This window comes from Saccopteryx bilineata, chromosome X (assembly GCF_036850765.1).
Source record: "Saccopteryx bilineata isolate mSacBil1 chromosome X, mSacBil1_pri_phased_curated, whole genome shotgun sequence".
NCBI lineage: Eukaryota > Metazoa > Chordata > Mammalia > Chiroptera > Emballonuridae > Saccopteryx > Saccopteryx bilineata.
The window spans coordinates 64,537,923-64,562,767 of record NC_089502.1 but is presented as its reverse complement, the minus strand read 5'-3'; the positions used below and the strand labels follow the sequence as shown (position 1 = coordinate 64,562,767).

General features: G+C 40.5%; 1 protein-coding gene across 1 annotated transcript in view; it reads right to left on the bottom strand.

The window, feature by feature from the left end:
* CHM (CHM Rab escort protein) overlaps positions 1 to 22,948 on the bottom strand; it is a 190,573-nt gene extending 167,625 nt beyond the window's left edge. Inside the window, exon 1 of the mRNA XM_066248947.1 lies at positions 22,876 to 22,948. Within this exon, the coding sequence (XP_066105044.1) occupies positions 22,876 to 22,924 (49 nt within the window). The 5' untranslated portion in view covers positions 22,925 to 22,948. The remainder of the gene's footprint in view (positions 1 to 22,875) is intronic.
* Positions 22,949 to 24,845: the final 1,897 nt, after the last annotated feature.

Genomic DNA, 24,845 nt, shown 5'->3' with positions numbered 1-24,845 from the left:
AAAAAATCCTGCTCCTCACAATTCTTTTGGTAAGGAATGAAACTACACACTACACATTAAGGATTCCAAGAAAATGAACCAGTTATCTTCTTTATGTAAAAAGCAATGTGCATCTGGAAGCAATTGACATAGTCAATCTGTACTTTAAAACCACATTAAACACAAGCTCCAGCTGCACTAACGAGGCATCTAGAGGCTTCCAGCAGCGAACACTCTGTGGTTATATAAGGCTTGGTTCAAAAAAGAAGTTCTGACCAAATGTACTGTACACAGCCACTAAACATCAATTATAAGAAATAAGCCATCATAAAGTTTCAATTCTGGATATAATTCAAAGGAAAAATAGGGTGAGAATTTGTGGTGTACAAAGAAATAGGAGACAGAAAGGAGAATTTTAAATAGCTAAGCATGCTTCTTCCAGCATTTAAAACTGCACTGTTCTAATGTCTTTTATCTTGACTATCTGAACTTCTTACACCTAAAGAAATAACTTTGATTAATGAAATGCAGTCACTGTGGTACTTTAAAAGCTGCAATGCAGCTTAGTTAAAATGGACAACAGCAAAGAAATATTCGGGAAGCAGAATTACAATGTTAAAGTGTGTAATAACTATGGCATTAATAATAGATTACCAAACACTAATTAGCATAGGGTTTTTATGTTTCACCATGTATTCTCACAAACATACTGTCATTTATTTCTCATTATAATCCTGGGAGGCAGACAGTTATTATCCATGTGAGAAATGGGGTCCTGGCTGGCTGGCTCAGTATTAGAGTGTCGACCCAGTGTGTGCAAGTCTTGGGTTCAATTCCTGGTCAGGGCTCACAGGAGAGGTGACCATGTGCTTCAATTCCCCCTTCCTTCTCTCTCTCTCTCTCTCTCTCCTTCTCTTCTCCTCCCACAGCCATGGCTCGATTGATTTGAGCAGGTTGGCCCCAGGCACTGAGGATGGTTCTATCAAGCTTCCACTTCAGGCACTAAAAGTAGCTCAGCTGCAGGCATTGGCCCCAGATGGGGGTCACCAAGTAAATCCGGGTCAGGGCACATGTGAGAATCTATCTCTGTATCTCCCATCCTCTCACTTAGGAAAAAAAAATGAAAACAAAAGAAAAAAAGAAACAGGATAAAAAGGTTAAATAACTTGCCAAAGACCAAGTAATTCAGTAATTCAGTATCTCGAATTCAAATAACCACGGTAAATTCACTCTCTCCAACTTGGACATGAGTCTAAGAGTAAGGATTTAAGGGCAGGACAGCAACACAATAAAAAGCACATGGTCTTGGCCCTGGCCGGTTGGCTCAGTGGTAGAGCGTCGGCCTGGCGTGCAGAAGTCCCGGGTTCGATTCCCAGCCAGGGCACACAGGAGAAGTGCCCATCTGCTTCTCCACCCCCCCCTCCTTCCTCTCTGTCTCTCTCTTCCCCTCCCGCAGCCAAGGCTCCATTGGAGCAAGGATGGCCCGGGCGCTGGGGATGGCTCCTTGGCCTCCACCCCAGGCGTTAGAGTGTCTCTGGTCGCAACAGAGCGACGCCCCGGAGGGGCAGAGCATCGACCCCTGGTGGGCAGAGCGTCGCCCCATGGTGGGCGTGCCAGGTGGATCCCGGTCAGGCACATGCGGGAGTCTGTCTGACTGTCTCTCCCTGTTTCCAGCTTCAGAAAAATACAAAAAAAAAAAGCACATGGTCTCAGTCAGACAGACCCAGACTTGAAGCTTAAGTTTTGCTGCTTATCTAGCTGTGCAACCTCAGACATGTCACTTGACTTCTCTGAGCCTTTGTTTATCAATCAGTGGGAATACTACCATTTACCTCATAGTTTTTAGCAGAGGGTACTTTTATTCTTAAGAAAGATACTTTTAAATAATATACTTACTTTTTATAATAATATTCTTAATGTTTATTCTATTGATTTTAGAGAGAGAAAGGGAGAGAGCAGGAGAGAGACAGGAAAATTTGTTTCTGTATGTGCCCTGACTGAGGATCAACCCTGCAACCTCCATGCTTCAGGAAAATGCTCGAACCAACCAAGCTATCTGCCTAGGGCATAAAATAATACATTTTCATCTAAATACAGTACTATTCAAACATACATCTATTTTTACCAGATGCCCACTCCAATGGCAACAATAATAACATTACTTTCCTCTACCAGGCCCAAATTAGCTGTTACTTTGTACAGACAAACACACATGTGGTTAGCACGTGGTTATTTCAGCAGCTGTGATCAGCACCCTAAGAAGTCACGGCTGGTGGCAAAGCAAAGCTAAAAGCGGATTTCAATACTGAACATGATTTGAGTCCAAATTACATAAAACCATAATGACCATCATTTGTGTTTTCCCTTAGTACTTCCATCCAGGCGTCCCCAAAAGTTTGTGAAAACGACAGGCTGTTGCCATGTTACATGGTCCTATTAACTTCATGTTTAGTGACTGAAACAACAGTCTGAATATATAGTTAATAATATCTTCCTGGCCAGGATTTCAGATTTCTTCCCACCCATTTCATAAATCCTGTGTTCTCAAACAGAGGAAGCCCCTGGTAGTTTCTTGGTAAATTGTTTTTGAAAGAAAGGAAAGGAAAAAGAGAAAATGAAAGGGAAGAGGGAGAGAGGGAGAGAGGGAGAGAGAAATGGAGCAGGCTGTGATAGTTGGTGGGGGGGGGGGAGAAGCTAAGATTAAGATAAGATTAAGAGAATCCCTAGCCTAAAGGAGCTGAGAGTGTCAAGAACACTAATTTAAATGGATTAAAAACATAAATGTAATTAAAACTGTTACAGGAACACAACAGAAGGAAACACTGCTCCTATAGAGGAGCCACGGAAAGCTCCAAAGAGCAGAAGACCCTAGCTGGCTGTGTCAGGACCTGAACAGCCCAACTGAAGAGTCTAGAACAGGGGTCCCCAAACTATGGCCCACGGGCCGCATGCGGCCCCCTGAGGCCATTTATCCGGCCCCCACCGCACTTCGCACTTCCGGAAGGGGCACCTCTTTCATTGGTGGTCAGTGAGAGGAGCATAGTTCCCATTGAAATACTGGTCAGTTTGTTGATTTAAATTTACTTGTTCTTTATTTAAAATATTGTATTTGTTCCCGTTCTGTTTTTTTTTTTTACTTTAAAATAAGATATGTGCAGTGTGCATAGGGATTTGTTCATAGTTTTCTTTATAGTCCGGCCCTCCAACGGTCTGAGGGACAGTGAACTAGCCCCCTGTGTAAAAAGTTTGGGGACCCCTGGTCTAGAAGAAGGAAAACGTGAAAGGAGAAAGGAAAGTGGAAGAGAGTGTTCTTGATAAAGGATGAAGAAAGAGGGAACCAAAAGGTGAGACTCAACAGGAGTAGTTGGTGGCGCAGTAGATAGAGCACTGGACTGGGACTGGGACACAGAGGACCCAGGTTTGAAACCCCAAGGTCAATGGCTTGAGTGTGGGCTCACCAGCTTGAGCGTGGGATCATACACATGACCCCATGGTTGCTGGCTTAAGCCCAAAGGTCACTGGCTTGAAACCCAAAGTTACTGGCTTGAGCAAGGGGTCACTCGCTATGCTGGTGCCCCCCCCAGGTCAAGGTACATATGAGAAAGCAGTCAATGAACAACTAAGGTGCCGCAATGAAGAACTGATGCTTCTCATCTCTCTCCCTTTCTGCCTGTCTGTCCCTATCTATCCCTCTTTGTCTCTCTCTCTGTATCTCTTGCAAAAACAAAAACAAAAAACTATCTTCAAAGATCTAACAACTTAAAGTTTTTTGTTTTGTTTTATTAAAAAGAAGCCCAGCCCTGGCCAGACAGCTAGGTTGGTTAGAGCATTGTCTCAAAGCACAGAGGATGCCGGTTTGATCCCTGGTCAAGGCACATACAGGAACAGCTCAATGTTCCTTCCTGTCTCTGTCTCTCTGTTTCTGTCTCTCTCTCTGTCTCCTTTCCTCTCTCACTATAATCAATAAAATTCTCTTTTAATTTTAAAAAGAAATCCTGTAACTTTTTAAAATGTTTATCATAGTGCTTTTCTACATCTGCACTATAGAGGTTCATCAAACAATGTCATTTACACATTTCACGTTATTAAATGATTACAGGCAGTCCCCAGATTATGAACGAGATAGGTTTTGTAGGTTTGTTCTTTTTTGTGTGACACAGACAGAGACAGACAGGAAGGGAGATGCATCAAGTCTTCATTGTAGCACCTTAGTTGTTCATTGATTGCTTTCTCATATGTGCCTGACCGGGAGTGGGGGGGGGGGGAAGGCTACAGCAGAGAGAGTGACTCCTTACTCAAGCCAGCAACCTTTGGGTTCAAGCCAGCGACCATAGGTCATTGCTATGATCCCACGTCTGAGTCAGTGAACCCACGCTCAAGCCAGCGAGCTTGGGGTTTCGAACCTAGGCCCTTTGCGACCCAATCCAACACTCTCCACTGCGCCACCGCCTGTTTAGGCTGTCGGTTTGTTCTTAGATTGAATCTGTAAGTTGAAACAGGTATATTTACCTATTAAATGCAACTAAGACAGATGTTTGTCTACACATAGTATTTATTTTTACTTTTCTGTGCATATAAATGCTTAAACATTTTCAAACCTACAGAACCTCTCTAGTTTGTAACCCAGGGACTGCCTATATTAAATTAATCAGTGCCTGACCAGGCGGTGGCACAGTGGATACAGCGTCGGACTGGGATGCGGAGGACCCAGGTTTGAAACCCCAAGGTTGCCAGCTTGAGCACGGGCTCATCTGGTTTGAGCAAAGCTCACCAGTGTGGACCCAAGGTCGCTGGCTTGAGCAAGGGGTTTCTCGGTCTGTTGTAGCTCCCCAGTCAAGGCACATATGAGAAAGCAATCAATGAACAACTAAGGTATCACAAGGAAAACTAATGATTGATGCTTCTCATCTCTCTCCATTCCTGTCTGTCTGTCCCTATCTATACCTCTCTCTGTCTCTGTAAAAATAAATTAATTAATCAGTAAAGCTATATCAAATAAGTCAGCCAAAGGACTACAGCTAGTGCTCGACTTACAACCATGATTGGTTCCGACAGACCAGTCCTAACACGATTTGGTCGTAAGTTGAGTAGGCTATATACTTTGAAATAATGTTATAAAAAATCTTTAAAGTCATATTTTATCATAATTTTCTTTCATTATTGTTATATATCATAATTTTCTTTGTTCATTTTATGCCATTTGTATCATCTCTACACCATTTTGTTTCTTATTTTTACATTTGTCAGGTTTAAGTAAAAACACTGCATTACCAGTACAACTGGTTTATTATTTGCAAAACATACAAAATTACAAAATACAGGTGCATACAAAAATACAAAATACAGGTGTAAAAAATACCACAGGAAACATTTTCCCAATTGCAAAACATATCAAAATATATAAACATGTATGAAACATTTTATTGGCCAGCATTATCATAAGCCCAGCTGGGCAACGCTTGTGCTACCAGACGCGGAGCAGTCGTGGCTAGCTATTGTGGTCGTAAAGTCGAATAGTTGTCAGTTGCATAGGTCATCAGTCGATCAATACTTGTATAGGGAAAATGTAGAATTTCGTTGGAAGACCAACTACTTTTTCTAGCAAGTCATTTTTATCAAACACAGGTAAACAGTAACTATTAATTAGCATTTCATAAGTTTGTACTGAGAAAAATGGAGGTAGTAGATCCTGCCTTTGTCAGATGAGGTTCTGTTATAAACTTGGCAGCTAGAAAAAATACAGTAGAAACTTCCAGAACATTACATTATCATATAGAAAACAAACATGTATAGTCCCAACTTTCTGCAATTTTCCAAAACCTCTCTTAAATAAAAATGATCAGGAACAAAAATCTATAAAATTAATATTTTACAAATATTATCTAAAAACATGTTATAAGAATGAAAGTGCCTTTTTTTTCAAAAACCCTTTTTAATTCACAGTCTTAATGTCAAACTCATTATTTATAACTATAACATTTAGATCAGTTCTCTATGATCTGTTCTTAAAACTGTATTAGTATCTGGCATTGATTTTTCGTAACACTATACTTACATAAGATAAACATAAAATAAAATACTTACACCACTCCCAGCATACCAAACAATAAATAATAGATTCTCCTGACAGGACTTTGATGACCTGGCAAAGCCCGAGTGCTTTCAGCCCAAGTCATATAAAACCATAAATCACTCTTTATTTTATAGAACATTTCAAAATGGATTCCTGATTTCTACCTTGAAAGTCATTTCATGTGTTATTACTAGTGAAGACCAGAATGGAAAGAAAATTACAGAGAACTAGAAAATTTACTGTGACTTTATATATCTATATATATATAAAGAATAAGCTATTTCTTTTGGAAAAAAAAGTAGAATTATGGCAAGGAAAAACTTGTGAATACAACAAGCTCTTAGAGAGCTATAACCTTTACATTAAACAAGCCTATGTCCAGACCTGCAGCACCATGCTACACAAACCATGAGCAGCTTGGGGTACAGAACTGCTTCAAATGAGCAACACGAAGGTAAAATTACAGTTAGCTCTCATCACAGCCACTCAAAACAAATAACATCAGAACATTCGGCAGAAACCAAATTTCAAGTAGTTTTATTGAATTCAAGCAGTCTGTTTATTAGTATTAAACTATAAATTGAAAGTTTTAATCTTCTATTTATTTTTTAGTGATTACCATAAAAAGAAAAAATGTCAATAAAGCAACCTAGGTGACTACCAAGATGTACAGATAAAAATAGCTTTTGGAGGACCTGAAGATGACAGCGGAGTAGGCAGTTGCACAGACTCCCAGCTCTCACCACCAAACTGGAATACAAATCACTTTAGGAACAATCAGCGTGAAAAACCAACTCTGGACTACAAGAACAGCTCTCAAAAACCAAAGAGCAAATAAGAAGCCACAACAAACCTGGTAGAGAGCACCTGAGTCTCCCCTGCTTACAGGAACAGAGAGGGGTGAGGCTCAGAGCCCAGAAGGGCTCTCACCCCAAGGAAAAGAGCAGAAAATACTGCTCACAGCCACTTGCCTGGCGACCAGGGAGTGAGGTGTGTTGAAAGGGCAAGCTTGTCTTCCAAGTGGAAAGGGGATAGAGAGGGACAGTGAGGAGCAGAGGAATGCAGGGGAACACCTAAAAAGCTGACTCATCCAGTACTGGAGGCGGCCATAGCTGGGGGAGGGACTGATCCTTTAACAAAACAGAAGGCTGACTGCTTCCCCATCACAGATCTCCAGACATCTCTGAAGCTCCAATCAGCTCAACAAGACACAGCTGTAAACAAAAAGTGGGGAGGGGCTGTAACTCAGGTCTCCATGGAGATCTGAAATACACCTCCCCCTACTAAAGCTAAGAAAACACCCTGCACTCAGAGAGATTAGTTGGTAGAAGTGGCCTTCAGAGTCTCAGGTTACACCCACCACATTCCTGGATACAATTTCAAGGAAGACCCCTGCTGAGATCAGTAAACAAGACTTAAACCTGTTAAGAAAACAGACAAATCAAGACTTCAAAGTCGCCCAAAACCAAAAGTGGATTACAAATAATAGCTGATGCCAACCCAAGAAGACCTAGAAATAACACAATTAAAAACTGGAGACAGGCCCTGGCCGGTTGGCTCAGTGGTAGAGAATCTGCCTGGCGTGCAGGAGTCCCGGGTTCAATTCCCAGCCAGGAAAATCAAACACAGGAGAGCACCCATCTGCTTCTCCACCCCTCCCCCTCTCCTTCCTCTCTGTCTCTCTCTTCCACTCCCGCAGCCGAGACTCCATTGGAGCAAAGTTGGCCCGGGCGCTGAGGATGGCTACATGGCCTCTGCCTCAGGTGCTAGAATGTCCCTGGTTGCAACAAAGCAACGCCCCAGATGGGCAGAGCATCGCCCCCTGGTGAGCATGCTGGGTGGATCCCGGTCAGGTGCATGTGGGAGTCTGTCTGACTGTCTCCCCATTTCCAACTACAGAAAAATAAAAAAATAAAACTGGAGGCAGACACCAAGCCTAGACTCAACCAACTCTACAAGCAAAACACTGAAACACAGACATAATGAGAAGACAAAGAAGTGCAATCCAAATGAAACCAAAAGAGAAACCTTCAGGAGTTGAACTGAGTGATATGGAAATAACCAAACATCTGGTGGCGCAGTGGATAAAGTGTCGACCTGGAACGCTGAGGTGGCCAGTTCAAAACCCTAGGCTTGCCTGGTCAAGGCACATATGGGAGTTGATACTTCCTGCTCCTCCCTTCTCTCTCTCTCCTCTCTAAAATGAATAAAGTCTTTAAAAAAAGAGTAAAAAAAAAGATTAAAAAACATACTTAATGGGCAAAAATTAAAAGCAATCCCCTTAAGATCAGGAACAAGGCAGGGGTGCCCCCTTTCACCACTCTTATTCAACATGGTCCTGGAATTCCTAGCCACAGCAATCAGACAAGAAGAAGAAATAAAAGGCATTCAAGTTGGAAAAGAAGAAGTAAAATTATCATTATTTGCAGATGATATGATATTGTATATAGAAAACCCTAAAGTCTCAGTCAAAAAGCTACTGGACCTGATAAATGAATTCAGCAAGTTGGCAGGATATAAAACTAATACTCAGAAATCAGAGACATTTTTATACGCCAACAATGAACAGTCAGAAAGAGAAATTAAGGAAACAATCCCCTTCACTATTACAACCAAAAAAATAAAGTACCTAGTAGTAAATTTAATCAAGGAGACTAAAGACTTGTACTCGGAAAATTATAAAACATTGATACAAGAAATCAAGGAAGATACAAACAAGTGGAAGCACATACCATGCTCATGGTTTGGAAGAATAAACATCATTAAAATGTCTATATTACCCAAAGCAATCTATAAATTCAATGCAATACCAATTAAAATACCAATGACATACTTCAAAGATATAGAACACAAATTCTAAAAATTTATATGGAACCAAAAAAAAAACAAAAAAAAAAACCCAAAACACGAATAGTCTCAGCAATCTTAAAAAAGAAGAATAAAGTGCGAGGTATCACATTTCCGGATATCAAGTTATACTACAAGGCCACTGTACTCAAAACAGCCTGGTACTGGCATAAGAACAGGCATATAGATCAATGGAACAGAACAGAGAACCCAGAAATAAACCCACATTATTTGCAGATGATATGATATTGTATATAGAAAACCCTAAAGTCTCAGTCAAAAAACTATTGGACCTGATAAATGAATTCAGCAAGTTGGCAGGACAACTCTATGGACAACTGATAATTTGACAAAGGAGGTAAGGAAATACAATAAAGACAGCTTCTTTAATAAATGGTGTTGGGAAAATTGGACAGCTACCTGCAAATAAATGAAACTATACCACCAACTTGCACCATTCACAAAAATAAACTCAAAATGAATAAAAGACTTAAATGTAAGCCATGAAACCATAAGCATCTTAGAAGAAAACATAGGCAGTAAGCTCTCTGACATCTCTCGGAGCAATATATTTGCTGATTTATCTCCACGGGCAAGTGAAATAAAAGACAGGATAAACAAATGGGACTATATCAAACTAAAAAGCTTTTGCACAGCTAAAGACAATAAGAACAGAATAAAAAGACAAACTACACAATGGGAGAACATATTTGACAGTATGTCTGAGAAGGGGTTAATAACCAGAATTTATAAAGAACTTGTAAAACTTAATACCAGGAAGACAAACAATCCAATCCAAAAATGGGCAAAAGAAATGAATAGATACTTCTCCAAAGAGGACATACAGATGTCCAATAGACATATGAAAAGATGTGCAACATCACTGGTCATCAGAGAAATGCAAATTAAAACCACAATGAGATATCACCTCACACCAGTCAGAATGACGCTCATCAACAAAACAACACAGAATAAGTGCTTGCGAGGATGTGGAGAAAAGGGAACCCTCCTGCACTGCTGGTGGGAATGCAGACTGGTGCACCACTGTGGAAAACAGTATGGAGATTCCTCAAAAAATTGAAAATTGAATTGCCTTTTGACCCAGCTATCCCACTTTTAGGAATATACCCCAAGAACACCATAGAACGGCTCGAAAAGGAGAAATGCACCCCCATGTTTATGGCAGCATTGTTCACAATAGCGAAGATCTGGAAACAGCCCAAGTATCTGTCAGAAGACAAGTGGATTAAAAAGCTTTGGCACATATATACTATGGAATACTACTCAGCCATAAGAAATGATGACATCGGATCTTTCACAATAACATGGATGGACCTTGATAACATTATACAGAGTGAAATAAGTAAATCAGAAAAAACTAAGAACTATATGAATCTATACATAGATGGAACATAAAAATGAAACTCGGAGACATGGACAAGAATGTAACGGGGGGGGGAGGAGGGGTATGGGACAGGAAGGAGAGAGGGGGTGGGGGAGGAAAGGGGCACAAAAAAAAACCAGATAGAAGGTGACGGAGACAATTTGACTTTGGGTGAGGGGTATACAGCATAATCAAATGTCAAAATAATCTGGAGATGTTTTCTCTCAACATATGTACCCTGATTTATCAATGTCACTGCATTAAATTTAATTTAAAAAATAGCTTTTAAATTGACGGTTATTTTAATTCACTTTGACCAACTAAAATACCAAACATATTAGTACAGTAATTTAATATCTCTGGATTTATTCTCCATAGAAAATACTGTTATTAATAGCTATGTAATTTAGAATTTTAGAAGCATATACTGCCATCAAAATATGTACTTGCAAAATTCATGTTAATTTTTAAAAATTTATAGAATGAGCTTTTAGGAGTGTCTAATAACAAGAACACTGTTTTAATGTTCATAACACTGAGCTAAGTGTCGGGAAAAATGAATTCTTGTTTTCACGTTCACACTCAACAGTTAGAAAGCCACTTAAACGCTCTGAAGTTCAGCTTTCTTAGACATATCCTTATAGATAAAATGAAGGGCTGGAAATTAGTGACGCATAAGGTTTGTGAAAAACACATGAAAATATGTTCAACATCACTATCATTGGGGAAATGCAAATTAACACCATAATGAAACATCACCTGGAACATCAGAATAGCTATTCTCAAAATGAGAGAAAATAACAAGTGTTGGTGAAGATGTGGAGAATTAGTGCATTGTTGGGTGGGAATGTAAACTAGTGTCACAAATATGGAAAACAGTATGGAGATTCCTCAAAAAGTAACTATAGAACTACCATATAACTCACCAATTCCACTTTGGAGTACTTATGTGAAGAAAACAAAAACATCAATTTGAAGAGATATATGTATGCACCCTTATGTACATTTGCAGCATTATTTACATTAGCCAAGTTATGAAAGCAAGCTAAGTATCTGTCAACAGATGAATGGATAACAAAGATGTGGCATATACATACAATGGAATATTACTCAACCATGAAAAATGAAATCTTATCATTTTTGACAACATGGATGGACCTAGAGGGTATTATGCTAAGTGAAACTATAAGAAAGAGAAAGAGAAATACCATATGATTTCACTTACATGTCAAGTCTAAGATACAAAACAAACAAACTGAAAAACTGACTCGGAGACACAGGAAACAGACTGGTAGTTCTCAGACAGGGAAACAATTGAGGAGGCTTGTGAAATTTGTAAAGGAGACTACAAAGTACAATCATCTAGTATAAACGATGTAAGTCATGCAGATGTAATGTATAGCACAGGGAACATAGTCAATGATATTGTAAGACTTTGGTGACAAATGGTAACTAGACTTATCGTGGGGATCATTTCATAATGTACATAAATATTGAATCACTAGGATACATAACTGAAACTAATAGGATATTGTATATTTATAATTCATTAAATTAAATTAAAAGCACAGAAATGTGAAAAAATTAAAATTTACACAGGATTCTGGGAAGATGATATTAGCCACAATATGACAGAACACCCATGAAAACAGTAAACCCAGGAATACCAAAATACCATATACCCACAGACATCTACAACAAAGCTAGGTGACAAACTATCATGATGAACTCCAAATTACAAGTAGGTCATTTCAAGCCACCCAGATCCACAAAGTATCAGAAAGTGTGCAAGAAGAAGAATAAAAAAGGAAGACAGCGGCTGTTCTACCCGGCTGATCGTACCATGGAGGAGGAGGAGCTGGAGGCTCTGCAGAAGCAGAGGCTGGCCGAGCTGCAGGTGAAGCACAGGGATCCTGGTGATGCAGCACAACAGGAAGCAAAGCACAGAGAAGCAGAAATGAATATCTTTTTATAAATAAAAATTTTAAAAAAAAGACAAAGAAATCTGTGATAGCCCTGAGAGCCAGAGAACCACAAAATTGCTATCAAGCCTTCACTGTAAGCTTGGCAGGGCATTCTGAGAATGGTAGCAGGACCAGGGAGGGAACTTACAAGGTTCCAATCCGTGGAAGAGGGCAAAACTCTTGGGAGTGCTAGAGTGATGGACAAATAAGGGGTGGAGTTGGGGCCTATGAATGTTAAGAAACCAGCAAACCAAACCCTCCTAGATAAATCCCTTAACTAAAGAGTAACTACTTGGAATCTAATCCAAATTCAGCATGAGGAAAACAAGGCAAAGGAAAAAAGAGGTCAATTCACAACTGGGGGAAGTTTAATACAGCCAGGAGATCTCAGATCCTAGGCTCTATGTTTTATTACTTTGTGAAAACACAGAAGAGAGAGACCTACAGCAGCAGAGTTAGGAAAGCCATCCTGATCCACATTCCCTATTAAAAACATGGAGATTGGGTGCTGCATCTCACCAGCATAACCCTGATCAACGAGAGCATCAGGTTTTGATGCCAACAATGCTAACTCCCCACAACGAAGCAACTGCTAAACTAGGGCACACTGATCTAATCATGATAGTATAAGATATTTTTTCACTTGGAAGAATCCAACAAGCTCAATCTAATACCTCAGCTTTAGTCAAAGGAACTCCAGTCTTCACAGCTTGGCCTACGTCAAACCTACCTAGCTAGTAAGCCTTAGATCAGGGGTCCCCAAACTTTTTACACAGGGGGCCAGTTCACTGTCCCTCAGACTGTTGGAGGGCCAGACTATAAAAAAAAACTATGAACAAATCCCTATGCACACTGCACATATCTTATTTTAAAGTAAAAAAACAAAACGGGAACAAATACAATATTTAAAATAAAGAACAAGTAAATTTAAATCAACAAACTGACCAGTATTTCAATGGGAACTACGGGCCTGCTTTTGGCTAATGAGATGGTCAATGTGCTCCTCTCACTGACCACCAATGAAAGAGGTGCCCTTTACGGAAGTGCGGTGGGGGCCGGATAAATGGCCTCAGGGGGCCGCATGTGGCCCATGGCCGTAGTTTGGGGACCCCTGCCTTAGATTCCACTTTTGTAAAATGGTGATAATTGTTTATACCACAGACAGGATTATCAAGATAATCAGATGAGCTAATACATTTACAGGGATTAGCACAGTATTTGGCATATAATGAATGCTAGAAAATATTTTCACATATTTAACAGTGTATTATAGGTACTGAAATTAATAATCTCCATCTATTTGGCTTAAATAGCTCAGGCCAAAGTAACATGGTTCTTACTTCCTGACATGCCTGATATCTGTAGATAAAACCTTATTTCTCTATCCTTTAGCTTGTATAAACTTTCCCATGGTAATTACTTTACATCTTATATAGGAAAGCAGCTAACAAATGTGCAAATTTCACTCATAGATACACGATCCAAAACATTTTAAAACAAGGTAAAATGACTGAAAATGCTAATAACCAAAGCCATTATAACTCAAAATAAACTCTGGGCTGAACAAAAAAAATATGTAAGAACACTACCCAGCAGAAAAGAGCAGATGTTGGAACTTTTCTAAATGTGATATAAACCAAACCAGTCAGGTAGTATGACATGACCCACTTAAGCTCTTGGTGAAACCCAGTATGAGCTGAAACACTTCTGCTAAGCACCACCCTGGCCATCAATACGATAAGACTAAGATGAGCGCTCTCATAGCCATGGATGCTTTGAGAAATCAGCATCTGTGATAAATCATCATCCCTTTTTACACTGCCCTTTAATTAGATTATCTGAAATGCAAAAAGACAATGAATGAATCAAAGTATCTCTACTTTCTTGGCTAAATAGCAAATACTGTATGTATGAACTGGGAACTGATGTTGTTCTTTGGTCTATTTTACTTCTCAAGCTACTTACATCCAAAGCAAGCACAACCCAACTTCTTAATTAAGACTCTGTACTGAAACTAAATAGCATATAATTTAGCATGAATCGATTATACAAAATTATGTGAAATTATAATTATATGAAATTATCATTGTTTCTGTGCGTTGGGATTTTATGTTAAACACGAGAATGTGCTGACGAGCAGCCATATTTGATTTTAATTGCTAAAGCCTGGGTTATTCAAAACAGCATAACACTGGAGAAAATGACACGAGACCTGGCAAATAAAAACAATGCTGCAGAGGGGACTTTGGGAACAGATGTGGCTCTCTTAGCGGGACTGGCTCCAAGTTATGATTTACAGGGAGGGGTAAGCCCCTTCCAGAGTCTTCTCCAGAGTCACAGGACTTCCTTTACTTTGTTAGGTACCGAGAGCAAGAAAAAACATAGTCCTCCTTCAATAATTACCTGAAAAATTGCAAAGTATTTTCCCAAAATCTGTAGACTTTCTTTAGTTCCTTTAGCATTCTCACATTAACAAGGAAGAGGTTCAGCCCTGGCCAGATGGCTCAGTTGGTTACAACATCATCCCAAAGCACAGAGGTTGCCGGTTCAATCCCCAGTCAGAGCACACACAGTAACAGATCCATGTTCCTGTCTCTCTCTCTCTCACTCTTTTGTTCCTTTCTAAAAATCAACTACATTTCCTGAGCACCCACTGAGCATTTTACAGGAATTATTTCATCGACTCATCATTTAGAGATGAGAAAATTCAAACTTGGACGTTAAAAAACAGGAGAGGCATTGCTGATTCTAACCCAGTCTGTCTGATTTCTGAGCCTCAGTACGTCACTACATTTTACTGCTTAAAGGAGATACAGACATGTCAAAATAAATAAAACATATGGATGGGGTAGCGTTTATAAAAGTAAAGGACTTTTGAAATACCGTTTTCATTTCCTAGACTTTAAAAGATTTTGCCCCTGGCTATCCCCCCTCAAAATGTGTAGATAGATAGCCAGACAGGCAGATAGATCTGTATACAAACAGAGAGGGGTCCGCGTGCTGCAGAGAACACAGACTTCCTGTGCTCTGATCTGCACGCAGGTCCACAGGTCCCAACCCCACCTGCGTGATCAGGGCGAGTGGCTCACAACTTCTCCGGCCACAGACACCGTCTCATTAAATCTTAACCATAGCCACATGACTGATCGCTTTTCTTTCCGCCATTCTTATCTGTTTTGCTGTTGAAGAAACTTGGTAAGGTGAAATAAGGTGCCTCAGGTGACGGAATAGTTAAGTGGCCAAGCCAGAACTCGAGCCTGTGTCTAGCCCCTGGCTCCGTGTCCTGTCCCCAATTTGTCACAGGTATCGCAGGGGCAAATGTAGGGCTCTCAGGAGGCTGGCTGAGAGCCTACAGTGGCGGGAGCCTCACCCTCTACTCCCTTTCTTTCTCTTCCCATAATCTCTCCTCCTCCTTAGAAACCCTATTAAGGCTGGCAGTGTAAGGATTTGCAATTCAAGGTTTATGCTAAACTGTCCAGAGCACCCACAACCCTGGGAGCCTGCCTTAACCCTTTCTGTGTTTGTGTCTTTACTCTGGTGGCAAGGAGAAGTGGGTAGCTTTGAGAAAGTTCTTTCTGAACTTTTCCCTTTATCACTATAATCTTGAGTAAGGTTGTTGTGAAGGCTAGAAGTGATAAATATTCCAGGGCAGCGAGTTGATGGCCCTTATTTACCCTGCAGTGGGGTCTAAGAGAAAGCACACTGGGAGTCAGGAGTCCGAAATCTATTTCTCTCTTATTCTGTGACTTTGGGCACGTGAGGCACTGTCTCTCCACAGTCACTAGGCGATCTCTAAGGACTCCTTTCCATTTCACTTTCTGTGTTTTTAAAATGAACATTATGAGGCCTAACCTGTGGTGGCGCAGTGGACAGACTCATCTACCTGGGATGCTGAGGTCGCTGGTTCGAAACCCTGGGCTTCCCTGGTCAAGGCACATACAGGAAGTAACTACTATGAGTTGATACTTCCTGTTTCTCCCCCCTCCCACTTTCATTCTGTCCCAGTAGAGCCCAAGCTCTACTTCGATCAGGCATCCCTGATTAGACTTCCCCGTGCAGTGGGACACTCCTGCTTATTAGCAGGGCTGGCAGCCTCTTCGAGCCTACTCTTGAGGCGGCAATGAGGATGCTACTGTTAAATGCCACCAGTGGAAAGACACGACCGACACACAAATTAGTTGCAATAATCACACAGGCAATTTATTACTCACAGATCCTTTTGGCGTCCCTGGGTACAGCTTAAGGGGGCCCCGTCGTTGTGCTCCTCTCGGCTGGCTTTGGTCAGAGCTCAGAGTGGTGTGGAAATGGTCCACATCAACGATGGAGTCTGGGCAACTACTGCAGCAGGATGCCCCTCAGCTTTAGTACCTTTTCTGGCCAATGCCTTCTAACAGATGTCAATCTACAGGATTATCACCTCAAACCACCTTTTTGGGAGTCCTTTATGTCAATCTACTGAAATGTTTACATTAAACCACTTTTTAAGATGTTCTTATTTTCATTAATTTACAAAGTTAATGTAAATAACACCAAACCACTTCTTATCTATGTATAATTTCACAAACACACTAACTGGGCTCTGCTTGTAAGTCAGAGTCTGTTTATTACAGTTATGGCACTAAGCCACTATATTAATTCCTATCCAATTGGCATAACTTTACTTAATTTTAATAATTATTTTTAATATCCTTTTAATTACTTTTATATAGCTTCCATATTTTTATATTTCTATATATTTAATTACTATAGCCTTATATTACTACAACACATTCTCTTTCTCTTTCCACAAATTAATAAAATTCTTAAAAAAATGAAATAATGAAAGCTTGTTTAAAAAAATCTAACTGGACAGAATTAAATGACATAAAAAGTGAAAGACCCTTATCTTTCCCTATTCAGTACACTCCCCCAAGGTAACACTTCTTACCACTTTGTGTCTTTTCTTTGTTTTCTGTGTATTTTTAAAATATACGGGTATTTGTAAATAGATCTATACACAGGGAAGAGAAAAAGATTTAAAATTGTTCACATGGATAATAGTACAAGAGTTAGTAAATAATAATAATATAAGAATAAACTGTTTCGGCCCTGGCCAGTTAGCTCAGCAGTAGAGCGTCGGCCTGGCGTGCGGGGGACCCGGGTTCGATTCCTGGCCAGGGCACATAGGAGAAGCGCCCATTTGCTTCTCCACCCCCCCTCCTTCCTCTCTGTCTCTCTCTTCCCCTCCCGCAGCCAAGGCTCCATTGGAGCAAAGATGGCCTGGGCGCTGCGGATGGCTCCCTGGCCTCTGCCCCAGGCGCTGGAGTGGCTCTGGTCAAGGCAGAGCGATGCCCGGAGGGGCAGAGCCTCGCCCCTGGTTGGCGTGCTGGGTGGATCCCGGTCGGGCGCATGCGGGAGTCTGTCTGACTGTCTCTCCCCGTTTCCAGCTTCAGAAAAATACAAAAAAAAAAAAGAATAAACTATTTCATGCACTCACAACTGTAAACATACTTTTGCCCCACACTGGAGGTATGGGTGTATTTCACACGATTCCACACAAATGAACTGTTTCATGAAACTATATTTATCCTTACTTTATGTAATTAATATATGCTGATATATTCTATTCTACATCTTTTTTTTAAACACTGGAATTGATTTCATAACCCAAAAATAGGTGGCATCTTGCAATTAAAAAAAAACAAAACACAAAACGTCTGCCCTAGACCATGGGTCCATGGGTGTCTGGAAATCCAGGCAGGGGAAGTATGGACATCCTGGGATGTTAGAACCATATAGAGGCTTCCTGGAAGAGGATTCCATGAAATTCTATAAGGGAAATCTGCTGGAACAGAATCTGGCATAAATAGGTATGTGGTAAATACCAGCTTTTCTGACACCGCCTGCAGAAGAATCCTAGCCCTCCAATGTTTAAAGACGTGTAGCTACTCCTCCACCAACATCAAGGAGATACACTACCTACATGAGAAAAGCAGCTTGTCGTTTTTGAGAAAAATGGATTTTTATGAGCCATTTCTATAGGACATTTTGCAAAGTATATTAAACACTGGCCTGACATCTTAGAAGGACAATACAGAGCTCACCATTTCTCAAGGACCGGGTCAGGATTATGCACACACGGTGGTCAATTTTCGAACTCATAGATGCCTGCCTTAGAAGTCACCTAATTCAAATCTCTTACTTTGCAGATGAACAAAATGATGTCCCAAGACATTATGCAATCTTCCAAAAGTCACTCAGGAAGCTCACGTGATTCCTGTTCTGCCCTGCAGCCCATTACTGTTTTATGTGGAGTGCTATCCAGCGGAGTGCTCGGGATTTAAGAGCAACAGCTTTTCTTATTCCCATGTGTGTTATTTTGGTTAACTCATTTCTTTCCTCATAATCTGTAGCAATAAGACTCCTAGCCTGACCTGTGGTGGCGCAGTGGGATAAAGCATCGACCTGGAACACTGAGGTCGCTGGTTCGAAACCCTGGGCTTGCCTGGTCAAGGCACATATGGGAGTTGATGCTTCCTGCTCCTCCCCCCTTCTCTCTCTCTCTCTAAAAATCAATAAATAAAATATTAAAAAAAAAGACTCCTATTTACGTGTTTATGCTCTTTAAAAACTATCTTAAACTAGTCTATTCCATAACCCATCTTGGAGGAAGAAGCCCAAAATATTGTGTATGGTCTTCAGAAAGCCAGAAGTATGCAATGGAATACCCACACTGGCTTATGAACAGCTCTGAGAACGCAACTGTCCTGAACCGCCAACAGTTCCTTGGAATAGGCAATATGGTCACCTGCACAAGGCCAGGCACTAGGTTTTCAGTAATTGTGGGTTGAAAACAGTGAAAAATGGACATCACTACCCTTAGTGGTCCCAGGCCACTGTGCTGTTTGATGGAGGTTTTTGCATTTTAGGTGTTAAAACTCTTTCCTTTCCAACAAGGATATGAACTGTCACATATCTAATGATATCCCCCCCAACACATCTTCTGCAAAAGCTGATAACACTTCCTGTATCCTCTAATAAGATGCTTCTAATATACTCTGAGAATGCCAGAATTATTTCTAAAGTAAGATTTAAAATGCCCTGAGAGCCTGAGTCCCCTATCTAAAAAAGCATGAAGATATTACCACAGAGCTCTAGTAACTTCTGCACTGCCCACTCTTCCGCAGAGTTGTTGGCTCTGCTGCAGGTTGGAGATCACACGGGTTGCCAGATAAGTCACCTCCCCTGAGGTGTCATGTTACTAAGACTATTTTTAACCTGAAGCCAATACTTCTCTACAACCCACAAAATGATCTTTTTAAATCACAAAATGTCTTGAAAATGACAACTGTGTACCCAAACTAAAGGCCACTTTCTAGATACTTGTCACATATCTATCTGTGTTCTCTCCACTAAGACTCCAGTTGGTTCTCCTTCCTTATACTCTCTATGCTTCAAGTATGTTATCTTATTCCTCTGCCTGAATCTCTGGGTGTTCCAGAGATATTTCCTGTATTTCATAATCAGACGGTAATGGGCTTCATAAGAAAATACATACAAAACTTCATTTTCCCATATCCCTCTAAAACATGATCTTAAGGAAAACCCTATATTATGAAAAATGGAAAGAAATACAAATTAATAAAAAACAAAGATTAAAAATATTTTCCATAGATGATTTTACTTAGAGAATCAAGTAAAAATATTTTCCATAGATGATTTTACTTAGAGAATCAAGTGCCTGCTGATGACTTCTTAACTAGGACTAAATCTGCTAAAAGAAAAATTGCATGTCTACAACACATCTATACACCATACTGTTTGTTTGCTCAACCACCCCAAGTCAGGTCTCCATCCATCTTCATTTATCCCTACACCCTCCTTAACCTGCCCCACAATCACACTGTTATCGGTGTCCATGAGCTATTTCTTTTTCTCTTTTTGGCATTGTTCTGCTCAATCAATCCTCTCCTCTCACCAAACCCTCCCCACCTGTCAGCCCATTCTCTCTGAGTCTCTATTTTGTGTGTTAGTTCATTTTGTTCATTAGATGGCACATACGAGTGAAATCATATGGTGCTTGTCTTTCTCTGCCTGGCTTATTTCACTTAGCATATGTTCTCCAGGTCCATCCATGCTATCACAAAGGTAAGATTTCCTTCTTTTTCATGGCTACATAGTATTTCATTGTGTATATCAGGGGACCCCTAACTGCGGCCCCCTGAGGCCATTTATCCGGCCTCCACCACACTTTCGAAAGGGGCACCTCTTTCATTGGTGGTCAGTGAGAGGAGCACTGGATGCATCCACATCCTGTGCTCCTGGAGTACTGTATGTGCTGGTGCTGCAAAGTACAGCGTCGCTCACGTACAGTACTACTTCCGGTGACACGGGATGCACACGTCACGGCTCCGGAAGCATGTCATATCACTTGTTACGGCTAGCAGTGACAAATATGGAACCAGACATTGACCATCTCATTAGCCAAAAGCAGGCCCATAGTTCTCATTGAAATACTGGTCAGTTCGTTAATTTAAATTTACTTGTTCTTTATTTTAAATATTGTATTTGTTCCTGTTTTGTTTTTTTACTTTAAAATAAGATATGTGCAGTGTGCATAGGGGTTTGTTCATAGTTTTTCTTTTATAGTCCGGCCCTCCAACGGTCTGAAGGACAGTGAACTGGCCCCTGTGTAAAAAGTTTGGGGACCCCTGGTATAGATGTACCACAACTTTTTTATCCACTTATCCACTGATGGACACTTGGGCTGCTTCCAAATCTTGGCTCTTGTAAATAATGCTGAAATAAACACAGGGGTGGATATATTCTTTTGAAATGGTGTTCTGGGTTTCTTCAAATAAATTCCCAGAAGAGGAACTGCTGGATCATAAGTCAGTTCCATGTTTACACTTTTTCAGGTAACTCCATACTGTCTAATTTTGTTAACCAATAAATTCAATTAAAAATTTTAAAAGGAGAAATTGATAAAAAAACATAAAGAAAAGCTACATCTCAGCTTATTTCTCCATATTTCTAATACATGCATGATTAACTGCTTTTGTTAGTAAAACAGAATCTATGAAACACTGCTTTTCCCATGATTTACTCAAGCTAGTACATTTAATAAACACATTTTATATGCGACTTTCAGCAAACTAATTCAGAAGACAAGTATTCCAAACACATTAAAAATAATTCCAATCAACTAATGATAAGAATTTTTGGACCCATTTATTTGGGAAATAGCTTTTATCCAATTTTCCCACTTTGACATATCTAAAAACAAAGCTTCATATCATAAATTTAAGCAATTTGCTTGATAAACTCAGAATATATTCACCATTAAGTAATCATGAAAAACTTAATTTTTTAAAGATTAACTTCAGATAAGTTTCTTGCCATACTTATAACATTACTCTTACTAGAGTAAATCGAAAATGAGTTACCAAATGCCTCCTAATGCAATTTTCTAGATCACTCAGAGTGTCTTACTACCTCTATCATAACACACTCCAACACAATGGATATAGTCCAAGGTTGTGAGGATTCCACACAGCTTACAAAGTGCTTACCATGGCCATTAGTAAATAATAAGCATTGGAAAATAAGTAGCTTTTCTTTTACTACTGCCCTGGAAACAGGGCTGCTCCTACTGTTTGAGAAGACAAGAAACTGAATTTAATAACACAATGGACAAGGTCTTATCCACAAGAGCTTCTCCAGCCTACTGCATTCTGCAAACAAGGGAAAACTCTACCCAACAATCTATTTACCCCCATCTAAAACTCATACTTTAGGCTGTTAAAAAAAAAATACCACGTCCTGCCAAACGTCCTCTGCCATGTGTTGGACGTGGAATTGGTCAACTAGTAATGGCAGAGGGGTTTCTGGCTCCACCCAAAACATGGAAAATAAACAGTGGGAAACAAGGGGAAGATAAAATCACACACCTGAACTGGAACTCACAGAAACTTGTTATCAACTCATTTAGCTGTGGGTAGTTTGGTTGATGGAAGAAAGCAAAATGCTTTCTTTTTGCACCATAAAGCCGCAATAATGGCTACCTCGAAAGATGCAGTTCCCTAGACTTCTCTACACAATAGAAAAGAATCCGTTTCCTCGCCTTAGTAAACTGAAGCGTGCACGGGTAACAACTGAGCAGCTTTTAGAAAAACTGAGCATTTAGCTATATCCGAGCTTCACTGCGCCCTAGAATTATATAAATACATGAAAAATTCCTATGGAATGGCGAGACAAAATGATGAGAAATATCACCTTGAAATCACCAAGGAAGGAATCGTGTCATGCCGAAGGCGTCTCCATTGATAAAAATCCCGATCCTCCATTCTCATGACCCTGCAAACCCACCTCCCTGTAAGGAAATTACAGGAATCACCCGCAGCAACCAACCTCAGCATTCGGTATCGACCAAATCGACCCCTACTCAAATGGCGCTAGGCACCGCGGGCCAAGCCCCTCGCTAGAGCGGCCAGGTCCCGCGCTGCATCCATTCCCTACCTCACTTCCTTTCCGTCCTCCCTACCAGACTCAACCCCTGGCATTTCTGTCCAGCATTCGCCACTGACAAAGAAGGTAGGAACAGACAGACTTCCCATACTTTGTCCGGGAAGTCGCAGAGCCACACATACCCGTCCCTATCACGATCACATCAAACTCCGAAGGGAGACTATCCGCCATCTTGACAGGAACCGTGTCATGTGATTATTGCTAGTGGAAAGGAGATAGAGTTAAGTGTTGCTCCGGTAGAAAGCGGAAAAGGAAACAGTGCATTTTGGGTATTGTAGTTCTTAGCGGCGGGTCCCAGGAGTTGGCTACAGCGTTTATTTGTGCTGTTCGCGCGAATGTTAGAAACTCAGTTCATTTTCCCGGCTGAGTACTGTAGCGTGTTTAGCCTGGCGATTTGAGGTAGAAAAGCAATGTCGATTTTTGCTACGATAGTCAGAATGACTATGGGAAGAACCTGACCCCTTGACAGGGATGAGGCAAAAATTGTTAGGGACACAAAGGACAGAGTGAAATTGAAAGGGGTTTGCTCTATGAACAAAGCAAATTTTTATTCCACCCTGGAAACCGTTTACTCCAATGTGTCTGTACTTTTGTCCTGCGCAGTAAAATTTTTCATACCAAGGTTTTCAAACTGTATTCTGTATCTTTTTCATCTCTCTGTGTCCCCTGTGAAATCCCACGAAAAACACCTTGCTCTAATTTCACCAGCATGGAACTCACATCGAGTCTGTCCTTGTAGTTAGTTGTGCCTTGCTTGCAATACATAACCACAAAATGAGCCTTAGAAAGGGGAAAAGATATAAAAGCATAGTAGTTGCTGGATAAGCGTTTATTTAAGGTGACCAGTAGTCTTCCTTTAGGGAGGACAATCCTTCTTTTGGAAGTTCTGCCCTCCCTTGAAAAGTGTCCTCATACATATTCTCCTCTTTGATATTGTAAGACTAATCTATAAATGTCCATATTCAATCAATGCAGAGTCAATCCATTGCATGTGATGTGACGTATTTGTACTAAATGAGTACTTTTTTAATACACTTATTTTTTTAATTAAATTTTTACTAATTATAATGGGGTGACATCAATAAATTAGGGTACATATATTCAAAGAAAACATGTCCAGGTTATCTTGTCCTTCAATTATGTTGCATACCCATCACACGAAGTCAGATTGTCCTCCATCACATTCTATCTAGTTTTCTTTGTGCCCTCCACCCCTCCCCCTCTCCCTCCTTCCCTCCCACCCCCCACCCCGTAACCACCACACTCTTGTCAATGACTCTTAGTCTCGTTTTTATGTCCCACCAATGTATGGAATCATGCAGTTCTTGGTTTTTTTATGATATACTTAGTTCACTCCATATAATGTTATCAAGATCCCACCATTTTGTTGTAAATGATCCGATGTCATCATTTCTCATGGCTAAGTAGTATTCCATAGTGTATATGTGCCACATCTACTTAATCCAGTCTTCTTTTTTTTTTTTTACAGTGATTAAACGTTTAAGCAAACTCTTGGCCAATACAGCAAGAATCCATAAAAGAGTAGTGTCCTTAACATATTCACCAAATCCAAGCTGGCACCAACACGATTCCAGATCCCTGCAAATGCAACCTAAACCCAGTTCAGTCCGTTAGGAGCTGTCACAAGGAGCAGGAGTCCAGGAAAAGTCTGCATGGCACTGGAATTGTTGTCACAATTCTATACTTTGCAGCTCACGTCCAAGTCCCAATGCCCGCTGCTTCTAGCCAGTAATAATTGAGGTAGACTGGAAAAGCAATCTGCAGCATGGGTGAAGATGGAGCTTCTGTTCTCCTCTGCCTGGAGAGATGAGACCAGGTTGCTTTTCCCTAGAGCTCTGTGACTGTGGCGTGGTAAAGAGAACTTTGGGATACACTAAGCTGGGTGGCAAAGGTAAATTCATAATGGAAGTTGACAAAAGGGAAAAAGAGAGCTCTAAATTAGGAGTAGGTCCCAGCCTGAAATATGAGTGGGGCATTGAGGTAGGAGGAATAAAAAAAACACTATATATTAAACAAAGCCACAGAAAATAGGACTATCAACAACCACAACAGAGATCTTCGCAGGAAGAAT